Source organism: Salmo trutta, chromosome 7 (genome assembly GCF_901001165.1).
Source record: "Salmo trutta chromosome 7, fSalTru1.1, whole genome shotgun sequence".
In the NCBI taxonomy this organism is placed as follows: domain Eukaryota; kingdom Metazoa; phylum Chordata; class Actinopteri; order Salmoniformes; family Salmonidae; genus Salmo; species Salmo trutta.
The window spans coordinates 25,814,273-25,826,943 of record NC_042963.1 but is presented as its reverse complement, the minus strand read 5'-3'; the positions used below and the strand labels follow the sequence as shown (position 1 = coordinate 25,826,943).

At 43.1% G+C, this 12,671-nt stretch overlaps 1 protein-coding gene across 1 annotated transcript in view; it reads right to left on the bottom strand.

Moving 5' to 3' along the window:
* The window catches only part of brsk2a (BR serine/threonine kinase 2a), a 506,659-nt gene extending 494,742 nt beyond the window's left edge, over positions 1-11,917 (bottom strand). Inside the window, exon 1 of the mRNA XM_029758477.1 lies at positions 11,722-11,917. Coding sequence (XP_029614337.1) covers positions 11,722-11,815 — 94 coding nt within the window. The 5' untranslated portion in view covers positions 11,816-11,917. The remainder of the gene's footprint in view (positions 1-11,721) is intronic.
* Between the last annotated feature and the right edge of the window lie 754 nt (positions 11,918-12,671).

The following is a 12,671-nucleotide window of genomic DNA, read 5'->3' as shown; positions in this document are numbered from 1 at the left end:
GTCTTACCAGAGGCTGCTGTTCTATCCTGCCGAAAAAGCTTAAAACCCGCCAGCTGTATGTTATACATGTGCAAGATAGGGTCCGTGCAGAGCCTGGTTCCTCTAGGTTTCTTCCTAGGTTCCTGCCTTTCTAGGGAGTTTTTCATAGCCACTGTGCCTCTACATCTGCATTGCTTGCTGTTTGGGGTTTTAGGCTGTGTTCTGTATAGCACAGTGACATCAGCTGATGTGAAAAGGGCTTTATAAATACATTTGATTGAGTTGACTGACATACATGGAGTCACACTATATCTCTCTCTAAACACACACACACACACACACAGGAGTGAAGATCACTGTCACAATTGCCCTAGGTAGTGCTGTTGCGATGACTGTATTACCGCCACACCGGCAGTCATGAACTCAGTCAAATTCCATGTGACCGTTGAGTCACAGTAATCTCATCCTATGCGCTCTGCACATGAATGCCGCTGATGGGATGGTAGTACCCAACTCGCTAATGACTGCCAGGTCGCAAATGGCCTGGTACTCAGCCCTCTATTGTCCCACATCAATGCAAATGCGATCGAAAATAACACGTATTACCAAAACAGTGTCATGCTTTTGACGCTCACCGTTCAGCTACATTGTTTGACCTCACTGTGATAGAAGTTCAACAAAAAGTTGAAACTGAGTGGAAAACATGGTTGTTGTGGATTTTGTTTCAAAGCTAAGCATTTGAGACGTTGCATTTAGAACACACAAACACATTAGAGCTTATGCATACGCATAAGCCTATATACACAGTATGAGCCCAAGGCCAAAAAAAGCCTGAGCTAAAATAATGATTATGCTGTTATAAAATGTATAGCCTAATAGCCTACCGCATATACGTACGACAAAAACATATATTTTTTTTAAAGATGCTTTGGTACGTAATTGGTCTAGCCTATACTTCGAAATTAAATAAACTCTAGTAATTTCCTTTGAGTGTGGACTGTATTATTATGCATTCTGAATGGAATGGTTGCCTTATGCTACGCTCCAAACCTATCGAGGAGTCTGCGAAAAAACGTATAGGCCTATTGTGGGGCGGCAGGTACCCTAGCAGTTAAGAGCGTTGGGCCAGTAACTGAAAGGTCGCTAGTTTGAACCCCAGAGCCGACTAGGTGAACAATCTGTTGATGTGCCCTAATTGCTCCTGTAAGTCGCTCTGGATAACAGCGTCTGCTAAATGACAAAAATGTCAGATGTATTGTGCAGGGTGGCTTACTGAGTATAGCGAGAGGCTGCTCCTCAAACAGTGTTTGATGCGTGGAGTGAAATAAGCCCCAAAATGTCTATATGCAATCCTGTGTGAAAACAGAGTTTTGATGGTTGCCACTAAAAAGAGAAGGATCTCAGCTTTCTACTGCCAATATATTTCTCAGTTGCTAATATTAAGCACATTGCTCTGCTGTGAAACTGCACGAGCCTACCCGGCATGATCGAAAAAGGAACCACGGGAAGCCTCCAATCGCTATTTGAGTGCATGAGGATTACTTTTTTCCCCTGCCCACTTGATAATGGCCCATTCTAAATCACTAACTAATTTCACATACACTAATATATATATATGTATGAAGAAATGTGGACAACACTTCAAATTAGTGGATTCAGCTATTTCAACCACATCCGTTGCCGACAGGTGTGTAAAATCAAGCACACAGCCATGCAATGTCCATAGACAAACACTGTCAGTAGAAAGGCCTTACTGAAGAGCTCAGTGACTTTCAACGTGGCACCGTCATAGGATGCCACCTTTCCAACCAGTGCTAGAACTGCCCCGGTCAACTCTAAGTGCAGTTATTGTGAAGTGGAAACGTCTAGGAGCAACAATGGCTCAACCGCGAAGTGGTAGGCCACACAAGCTCACAGAACAGGAAAGCTGAGTGTCCTCAGTTGCAACACTCACTACCGAGTTCCAAACTGCCTCCGGAAAGCAATTCCAGCACAAGACCTGTTTGTCGGGAGATTCATGAAAATGGGTTTCCATGGCCGAGCAGCCTCACACAAGCCTAAGATCAGCATGCACAATACCAAGAGTCAGCTGGAGTAATGTAAAGCTTGCCGCCGTTGGAATCAGTGGAAACGCGTTCTCTGGAGTGATGAATCATGCTTCACCATCTTGCAGTCCGACAGACTAATCTGGGTTTGGTGGATGCCAGAAGAACGCTACCTGCAGAGGAAGAATAATGATGTGGGTCTATTTTTCATGGTTCGGTTGACTAGGCCCCTTAGTTTCAGTGAAGGGAAATCTTAACGCTACAGCATACAGTGACATTCTAGATGATTCTGTGCTTCCAACTTTGGGGAAGGCCCTTTGCTGTTTCAGCATGACAATGCCCCCCGTGAGGTCCATACAGAAATGGTTTGTCGAGATCGGTGTAGAAGAACTTGATTGGCCTGCACATAGCCCTGACTCAACCCCATTGAACACCTTTGGGATGAATTGGAATGCCGACTGCAAACCAGGCCCAATCTCCCAACATCAGTGCCCAACCTCACTAATGCTCTTTTGGCTGAATGGAAGTAAGTCATTTCAGCAATGTTTCAACATCGAGTGGAAAATATTTCCCAGACTAGTGGAGGCTATTCACGCATATTATCGCTATTAACTCCATATTAATGCCCATGATTTTGGAATGAGATGTTCGACGAGCAAGTGTTCACATACTTTTGGTCATGTAGTGTATTAGTAAAGACAGGAATAAATTGAGAATAGTCTGATCGGTGCAAATGTGACTCATTTCAGGAAACTAGGCGTATGACGCGGGTCACTACTTCACAGGAGAGCCTTCTGGAACATGTGAACTTTCATGTGAGGTTAATAACAAACGTGTATGACATCTGTAAATATGAATACAATTGTTAAATTATGAGCCTCGTTGGTTAAGCCACAGAAAAAGTAAGCAACCTTCCCACTAGTCATGATTGGCTGAGATAATGAGTGGACTGGACATGCCGAGAGAGTTCAGATTGGTCTGCCATATAGAAGACTTGTCTATTTGAGCTGGTCAGTCTGTTGGTAATCCTGTCAAATGCAGCTTTTTTAAAATATGTTTTGTGTAGTGGAGCTGCATAAGTGTTGATCTCCACTTTCTGGAGTATCAAATTTTGAAAATCAGTGGAATTAGAGTATGATGGCTAAAGACATTGAGAAAACACCTGTCTCCGGATTACATCTTCTAACTAAGGGCAACCATGGCATGGCATGGCATCCGTGACAGGGAGACGCATCCATCATGCATGATGATGTATATGGGTAAGATAGTCTAACTAGCTACATTTTCTGATATTACACATTTCTAATTTTGACAGAAAGCGGTTTCATTTCAAGCTAAAGTTTACTTTTAGCTAGCTAGCTAACGTTAGCTGGCTGGCTCCCTAGCTAACGTTACGTGTATGGTGTTATTATTTGTATCCCAGAGCCGTTTTCTGGATTAGTTAGAGCCTAATGTTAGCTAGCTGGCTGGCTCCCTAGCTAACGTTACCTGTATGATTTTATTATTCATATATTAGAGCCGTTTGCTTTGCTAGTTAGACCCTAATGTTAGCTAGCTAACATTGAACCTGGTTGGTTAGCTGGCAGTAGATTCATGCAGGGTAGTAACGACATGTTTTGCCACCATGTTCATTGTTGTTTAACTAGCTAACGTTAGCTGGCTGGCTCGCTAGGTAATGTTACGTGACGTGCATGATCTTACACTTTGTTTACCTAGCTATGTTCATTGTGTACGCAACTAACCATTTTGGGTGCATTCGTAAATTCAGTCTGAGTATGCCAGAGTGCAGAATAACTGCTGAATTTACAAACACAAATCCCCCGTTGAATATGGCTGGTGTCGGTAAACGTCGGTAAACGTAAAAAAAGAGTAATGCAATTGTTGCCAGCAGAGCTGGTAAGGCTGTTTTCATGTTATCCACAGGTAAACAAATCATCAGCCAGAGTGTCAAGTGTGCGCTCTGAACGCCTCGAAAGCGAACTGAGATGGGTGGTGCTAAAGCTTAAAATGGTGTGAACGATGCTAAATGGGTGTAGACAAAGAGGAGCTCTTCACTAAGTACCAAAACATTCATAGGCCATTTTCTGAAAAGTGAGTTTACAAGTTTATCAGCTTTCAAAGCTGAATTGCTTTCCCATTGTTCCTAAAATAATGCAATGTATGATATAGCATTTTGTAGCTCCAAGTCTCTACTTTTATCCAATGTAAAACAACAACACTTCAAATTTTGCTACATAAGACCGATTTGAGCCGGTCGGTCACATATTATCACTTGATGAGAGAACAGTGTGTGCAGCCTGAGGCAAAAGTCACATCATGCAGCCCATAGGCCTATACGTTTTGATTTCTAAGATATTCTATGGTTTGCATCATTCACAACTAATGTTGCCACATAACTCTAAGTCTAGCATATACGACCTACTTCAAATTATCACTTTTATGCTCTACATTGCCACTTTATATGCATACAGCGCTCGGGAACGGGAATAATATCCTTTCTATTTTATAAATCTAAGTTCAATTATATTCTTCTTACTATAAAATAGTGGCACAGAATGCATAACTATATCTTGTCTGCTAAATGAACCAGCCTACAGCCTAGGCTGCCATTGGAATGGTGCATAGCATGATAACATACAGTAGGCTGACTCAGAATATGCTATTCTGTTCTTCTAGGAATTAATTTTCTTCATATAATAATGTTTCTTTAGACCTGCGTAAAATAAATAATGGATTTATTTCGATGGTGTATATTAAATGGATTTAATGTACTTTTTTTAATGTAGATGTTCCAAAGGCGTGCAACAGCGGCTTCTATGTGTGCAGGCCTGGAGATGCTAAATGTGTTTATGTTAATTAATGGTCAATTACTGTGAGACCAGAAATTCACATGACAGTCACCAGCTGACAAAATTTCATGACCGCCACAGCCCTAGGTTCCACCATGGTTCCGGCACTCGAGCACGACAACTGTATCAGTGGCTTCAAAATGGCTTCCATGATTCTGTGGCTTCAGCCCCAATCAGGACCCAGCCATGCAGGAAGGCAGCATCTATGGATCCTTCAGGCCCCAGTGCACACCTGACAAAGGCACGGAGAATAGAGCCTGGAGAAATCAGAGCGGCTAGAGCCGGAATGGCTCTGGTACTCAGGACACAGAAAAGCAATAAACCTGGAGGAGGACCCTCGTGTCTACATGGAGGGCTGGTAAAGAAAGAAAGAGATTGATATCGACAGAGACTGAGAAAGAAAAACAGAGAGATATGAAGAGGAAAGAGAGGGAGAGAGAGAGTAAGAAAAAAAATGAGGAAAAGACAGAAAGGGAATGTGGTCTGTGATCCCTTGTAGAGCGGTGTCACGGGTGTAGCTGTGTATCAATGTACTAGTTTAGTGGTGTATTATTGTAGCCAATGATTCAGTGTGTTTGGTGTAGCAGTATAGCAGTGTACTGTAGCAGCCTTGGTCCCCTGTGTACCATGTGAGTGCGTGAGTGAGAGCTGAGGGGACTTTGGCTGTGCAGGGGATTAGGCCAGGAAGCAGAGCTAGAGCCAGTGTGTGTGTGCGAGCGCGTCCAGCCCTAATCACTTAATGAACAGGAACCAGCTCCATGGCTCAGTGCAGGCCGGCAAGACACCCTAGGCCTCCCTTCCACTCTCTTTTCGATTAATACCAACCCCTCATAGCTTGGCTGGGACAGTCACCAGAGACAAGACCCTTGGCTGAGCAAAACTGTATCTCACCAGAGACAAGCTAATTGGCTGAACGCAACCGTCAATCTTAACAAAGACATGTTCATTGGCTAAACACAACAGTCAATCTCACCAGAGACAAAATCATTGAACAATCAGTCACCAATCAGAGCCTGGGACAATCACCAAAGTCCAACCCATTTGACAAACCCTGTCGCTATTCTCACCAGAGACCCGCCAATCCCATTGGACAGAAACTGTCACCTTCCCTCATCAAAAACAATGCCATTGGCTTAACCCAGCCCAGTGAGCATTTCTCGAGAGAGGAGACAGATTAACAAGGGGTTAATAGAGCAACAACACACTATCATTTATCTGAGTGGGATTTCCCTAGCGCTAACACACCACATGCTAACCAAACACCATCATACACACACATGGTCCAGCTGCAAAGATGCAACGCATGCATGCATGCAAAATTACACACACATAGACAGGAACACAGACATGTGCAAAGACAGACAACCACAGCATGGAAATGCTGAAATGCACATACACACGTATACTCTCTATTTATGTTTACACCCAGCAGACCACTGCTACATAGTTGGTTACCAATATTCTGTATAAACACAAAGTAACCCTGCCTAGCGCCTTACTTAGAAGACTGGGTTGTAAATGAATATGATTCAATATAAACCCAATATCAACACAGGGTGGACAGTGAGAGTCATGCTAAGATGTTAAAAGTGCAGGTCACAGACGCACACACACACACACACACACACCAAATAGGCATGCATGCACGCGCACACTTACACTGTGAGAGAGTAGTTTCATATCCACAAGTACAGTACTAGAATCAAACTGCATAAGACAATACAATCACCATTACATATTTGATATCCATCAAACAGAAGCTTAGGATGAGATAAGATAAACCATGTCCCACTGACATCATATGCTATATCAAACCTACCAAAATGCTAAAATAAAATAAGTCTTACCATTCATAACTGAGGAGTCCAAAGTGGATATTCCCTGAATATTTTTTAAGAAAGGGGTATCCGTCCATCCATATAAACTCAGCAAAAAAAGTACTGTCCTCTTACTGTCAACTGCGTTTATTTTCAGCAAACTTAACATGTGTAAATATTTGTATGACCATAACAAGATTCAACAACTGAGACATAAAATGAACAAGTTCCACAGACATGTGACTGTTACTTTTGATTTTGACCCCCCCCCCCCCCCTTTGTTCAGTGACACATTATTCAATTTCTGTTAGAGGTCGACCGATTACGATTTTTCAATGCTGATACCAATACAGATTATTGGAGGACCAAAAAAAATCCAATACCGATTAATCGGACGATTTTATATATATTTGTAATAATGACAATTACAACAATAATGAATGAACACTTAATTTAACTTAATATAATACATCAATAAAAATCTAGTTAGTCTCAAATAAATAATGAAACATGTTCAATTTGGTTTAAATAATGCTAAAAACACAGTGTTGGAGAAGAAATTAAAAGTGCAATATGTGCCATGTAAAAAAGCTAACGTTTAAGTTCCTTGCTCAGAACATGAAAGCTGGTGGTTCCTTTTAACATGAGTCTTCAACACAGTTCGCAACGAGCCAGGTGGTCCAAACTGCTGCATATACCCTGACTCTGCTTGCACAGAACGCAAGAGAAGTGACACAATTTCCCTAGTTAATATTGCCTGCTAACATGAATTACTTTTTTTGCAGGTTTAAAAAAAGATATGCTTGTATATTGATTTTAAGAAAGGCATTGATGTTTATGGCTAGGTACATTGGTGAAACGACAGTTTTTTTTCCCGCAAATGCACTTGTTAAATCATCACCCGTAGGCTGTAGGCTGTGATTCGATGATAAATTAACAGGCACCGCATTGAGTATTTGCAACACAGGACAAGCTAGTTAAACTAGTACTATCATCAACCATGTGTAGTTAACTAGTGATTATGTTAAGATATTTTTTTTATAAGATAAGTTTAATGCCAGCTAGCAACTTACCTTGGCTCCTTGCTGCACTCGCGTAACATCGTGGTCAGCCTGCCATGCAGTCTCCTTGTGGAGTGCAATGTAATCGGCATCCAAAAATGCAGATTACCGATTGTTATGAAAACCTGAAATCGGCCCTAATTAAAATCGGCCATACCAATTAATCGGTCGACCTCCAGTAACAGTCAGTATCTGGTGTGGCCACCAGCTGCATTAAGTACTGCAGTGCATCTCCTCATGGACTGCACCTGATTTTCCAATTCTTGCTGTGAGATGTTACCCCACCCTTCCACCAAGGCACCTGCAAGTTCCTGGACATTTCTGGGGGGTATGGCCTTAGTCCTCACCCTCCGATCCAACAGGTCCCGGGCTCTTCGCTGGCCATGGCAGAACACTGACATTCCTGTCTTGCAGGAAATAATGCACAGAACGAGCAGTATGGCTGGTGGCATTGTCATGCTGGAGGGTCATGTCAGGATGAGCCTGCAGGAAGGGTACCACATGAGGGAGGAGGATGTCTTCCCTGTAACACACAGCGTTGAGATTGCCTGTAATGACAACAAGCTCAGTCCGATGATGCTGTGACACACCGCCCCAGACCATGACAGACCCTCCACCTCCAAATCGATCCCGCTCCAGAGTACAGGCCTCGGTGTCACGCTCATTCCTTCGACGATAAACGCAAATCTGACCATCACCCCTGGTGAGACAAAACAGCGACTCGTCAGTGAAGAGCAATTTTTGCCAGTCCTGTCTGGTCCAGCGACGGTGGGTTTGTGCCCATAGGTGACGTCGTTGCCGGTGATGTCTGGTGAAGACCTGCCTTACAACAGGCCTACAAGCCCTTAGTCCAACCTCTCAGCCTATTGTGGACAGTCTGAGCACTGATGGAGGGATTGTGCGACATTGCAATTTATTGCACTGGCCACATCTGCAGTCCTCATGCCTCCTTGCAGCATGCCTAAGGCACGTTCACGCAGATGAGCAGGGACCATGGGCAACTTTGTTCTGGTTTTTTTCAGTCAGTAGAAAGGCCTCTTTAGGCTCCTAAGTTTTCATAACTGTGACCTTAACCTCTACGGGCTAGGGGGCAGCATTGAGAATTTTGGAAAAAATGTGTGCCCATTTTTAACCGCCTCCTACACCAACTCAGAAGCTAGAATATGCATATTATTGTTCAGGTTTGGATAGAAAACACCCTAAAGTTTCTAAAACTGTTTGAATGGTGTCTGTGAGTATAACAGAACTCCTATGGCAGGCAAAAATCTGAGAAGGTTTCATGCAGGAAGTGGCCTGTCTGACAAGGAGTCGTTCTTCTTGTCTCTGTTTATTGAAGAGTAAGGATCTTAGCTGTAACGTGACAATTCCTAGGGCTCCAATAGGCTCTCAGAACCCGGGAAAAACCTGAACGATGACGAGGCAGCCTCAGGCTGAAACACATTATCGCCTTTTCCAAGTGTCGCATCAGAGGACAATAGAATTAGGCGCGTGCGCGATTCGACCCCGTGGAGTATTTTCCTTCGGCTGTTTAGCTCATTGCAGATTCCCGGTCGGAATATTATCACTTTTCTACGAGATAAATTGCATAAAAATTGATTTTAAACAGTGGTTGACATGCTTCGAAGTACGGTAATGGAATATTTAGAATTTTTTTGTCACGTTCTGCGCCATGCGCTCGACCGTGATTTAGCATTCTGATAGTGTCTAGAACGCATGAACAAAACGCCGCTGTTTGGATATAACGATGGATTATTTGGGACCAAACCTACATTTGTTATTGAAGTAGAAGTCCTGGGAGTGCATTCTGACGAAGAACAGGAAAGGTAAGACCATTTTTCTTATAGGAAATATGATTTTGATGAAGGCTAAACTTGCCGGGTGTCTAAATAGCTAGCCTGTGATGGCTGGGCTATGTACTTAGAATATTGCAAAATGTGCTTCATCCGAAAAGCTATTTTAAAATCGGACATATCGAGTGCATAGAGGAGTAATGTATCTATAATTCTTAAAATAATTGTTATGCTTTTTGTGAACGTTTATCGTGAGTAATTTAGCAAATTGTTAGTAAATTCCCCGGAAGTTTGCGGGGGGTATGCTAGTTCTGAACGTCACATGCTAATGTAAAAAGCTGGTTTTTTGATATAAATATGAACTTGATTGAACAGACATGCATGTATTGTATAACATAATGTCCTAGGTGTGTCATCTGATGAAGATCATAAAAGGTTAGTGCTGCATTTAGCTGTGGTTTAGGTTTTTGTGACATTATATGCTAGCTTGAAAAATGGGTGTCTGATTATTTCTGGCTGGGCACTCTCCTGACATAATCTAATGTTTTGCTTTCGTTGTAAAGCCTTTTTGAAATCGGACAGTGTGGTTAGATTAACGAGAGTCTTGTCTTTAAATAGCTGTAAAATAGTCATATGTTTGAGAAATTGAAGTAATAGTATTTCAAACGTTTTAAAAATCGCGCCACTGGATTCAACTGGCTGTTACGTAGGTGGGACGAATTCGTCCCGCCGGTCCCACCGTTCCACAGGTGCATGTTCATTAATTGTTTACGGTTCATTGAACAAGCATGGGAAACAGTGTTTAAACCCTTTACAATGAAGATCTGTAAAGATATTTGGATTTTTACAAATTATCTTTGAAAGACAGGTTCCTGAAAAAGGGAAATTTCTTTTTTTGTTGAGTTTACATAGCCTGTTGTAGGGTATAGTTGCCCCTATATGCTGATCTTGGGTCAGTTTTGCAGTTCCCCCTCTAATGGTAAAGATGAGAATTGGGTGAGGGGAAGCTGATCCTAGATCTGTACATAGGGGAAACTTAACCCAGGAGTCAGAGCATCCAGTATCAAGCGTCACAGCAGGACCGGCTGGCCTGGGTAGGAGAAGTGATGCCTATTGTGGCCGCTTTAGACAACAGATGGACAGAGAAAATCTCTCTCTCTCATTTTTGGGGCAGCGCACAGAGCGTGTTGCATCACTCTCCTCCTCTCATCTCTGCCGGGTAGGGTCTGCCTTTGGGTCTGTTCCCAGCACTACGCTGCTGTAGCAACAGTCACTGACTGCAAAGGACTCTAGCAAACATCCATAGCTGCTGTAGGATAAACCTAATGATATCCATATAAGTGTATTTCAATGAGACAACAAAATAGAAGCCTTGGTGAAACAAGGAGGCTGCTGGTCATTTATGTCAATCTCTGCTAAATAGACCAGCAAAATAGACTTCTGCATAGCCTTTATTATCTATGACAGGTATAGCCTATACAGACTAAAACTAATGCGTTCTTATATGGTCCTTTAACATTCCAGGTGTATAGCCTTGATATCCACTCCTATTGGACAACGGAATATAGCCCTTAAAATAAACCGTTTAACAGTTTGCCTCCTTCCAATACCAGTCCTATGCGCTGGGCATTCTATGGGAGAGCTCACCATGACAAATACACAGCCGTGAGAAACGTTGCGTTGCCTACTAAGAATAGATCAAGGTATCAAGGCAGATCAGGATTTAGCTCTGCGTTGTGTGCTGAAATCACAGGACACACTGCGAGGCAATAAGGCAGACAAGGAGGGAGCAGGGAACAAGTTCGTTTTAATCGCTCTCTCTCACACACACTTTCGCTGTGCGGAGACTGGAAACACACCCAATCTCGACCAGGGCTTCACAGACAGAACGCATATCAACTGAGCAGCCAGCATCATAAGCACCCGAATACCCTCTCCTATCCCGCACACTGTTCCAGCACAATCGTGTGAGAAGCACAGTGCTCGAAAACAAAACCCCAAATTCGTTTAATAGGGGGGCAGAGAATTGTCCACAAACACAATCATCAGCTTTGTCAACCCACCAGACGAAATTAACTCGCTGCAGAGAGCGGTCCGACAGCACAGCCTATGCCACGTTTATGCAATTAGTGAACGCAAGAGAGGTGGATACGGTTAGGTTATGAGAAAGCTCAACCAACCTGTCTGTCCTTTGCCGAGCGTCTTTTCCAAGCGATACGGTCCCACGTAATTGGTATGTTGAGCACCACTGTTGTCTTTCCCAGACGATGACATTTTGATTGGCGAAAAAAAAACACTTTACAAATAAGCCAGTTGCGGTTATTCCGAGAATAACAAACAATCCTCTTGATCTTTGCAGGTCCAGCCGTTCTTTTTTTACTCCACAAACCTACTTGCCTCTCCTCTCGTCTCGCTCTGCACTCACTCGGACTCTCTCTCTCTCTCTCGCGCGCTGTTTGGGTACGTAGGATTCTCTCTCTACCCCTTTCCTCTCGGTTTCCTGCAGATGCACGGAGAGTGCTTTAGCCTAGGATCCGAAAATCATTGTTGGTTGAGCCTGCAGTGCCCGTGTTCGCCTGTCGGGATGCGGTTGGAACACTTGCTGAAAGTGCAGACAGGGAAGGTCCGCAGCATTTTTTAGAATGATTGACAGGCAATCCGAACAAACACGTAGCTCGAAAACCCTGCGGCACCACCCACCTTGTTGCTGGAGCAACTTCTATTTGCAACAATAGTTGCAGACATTTTATGAAATCTCAGGGAGACACATTTTTTTCCACAGTTTTCACTTCAGAGTCTCAGAACAGTATTCCTCTTAAAATGTAAATTGATTAATCATACCGTAGGCTACATTCTGAGTTTCTGTTGCATGGTATTGTCAATGTTTTCCAATATCTGAAAAAGTGTAGTAAGCATGGGCCTATAGGTGCTATTAAATGTAAGACATCTACTACCACGGTACCAGCATTACCATTCAGTTCGAATTGAATTTGCCACCCACCATTCCCACATCCCATGAAAATGTACCTCAACAAAGCAGCAAGGTCCTCCTTTAAACCCATATAGCCTTATTCCGGTGGGAACGGTGTTGTGTGTGTGTGTGTCAGCCCTGGGTTTCATTTCACAACCC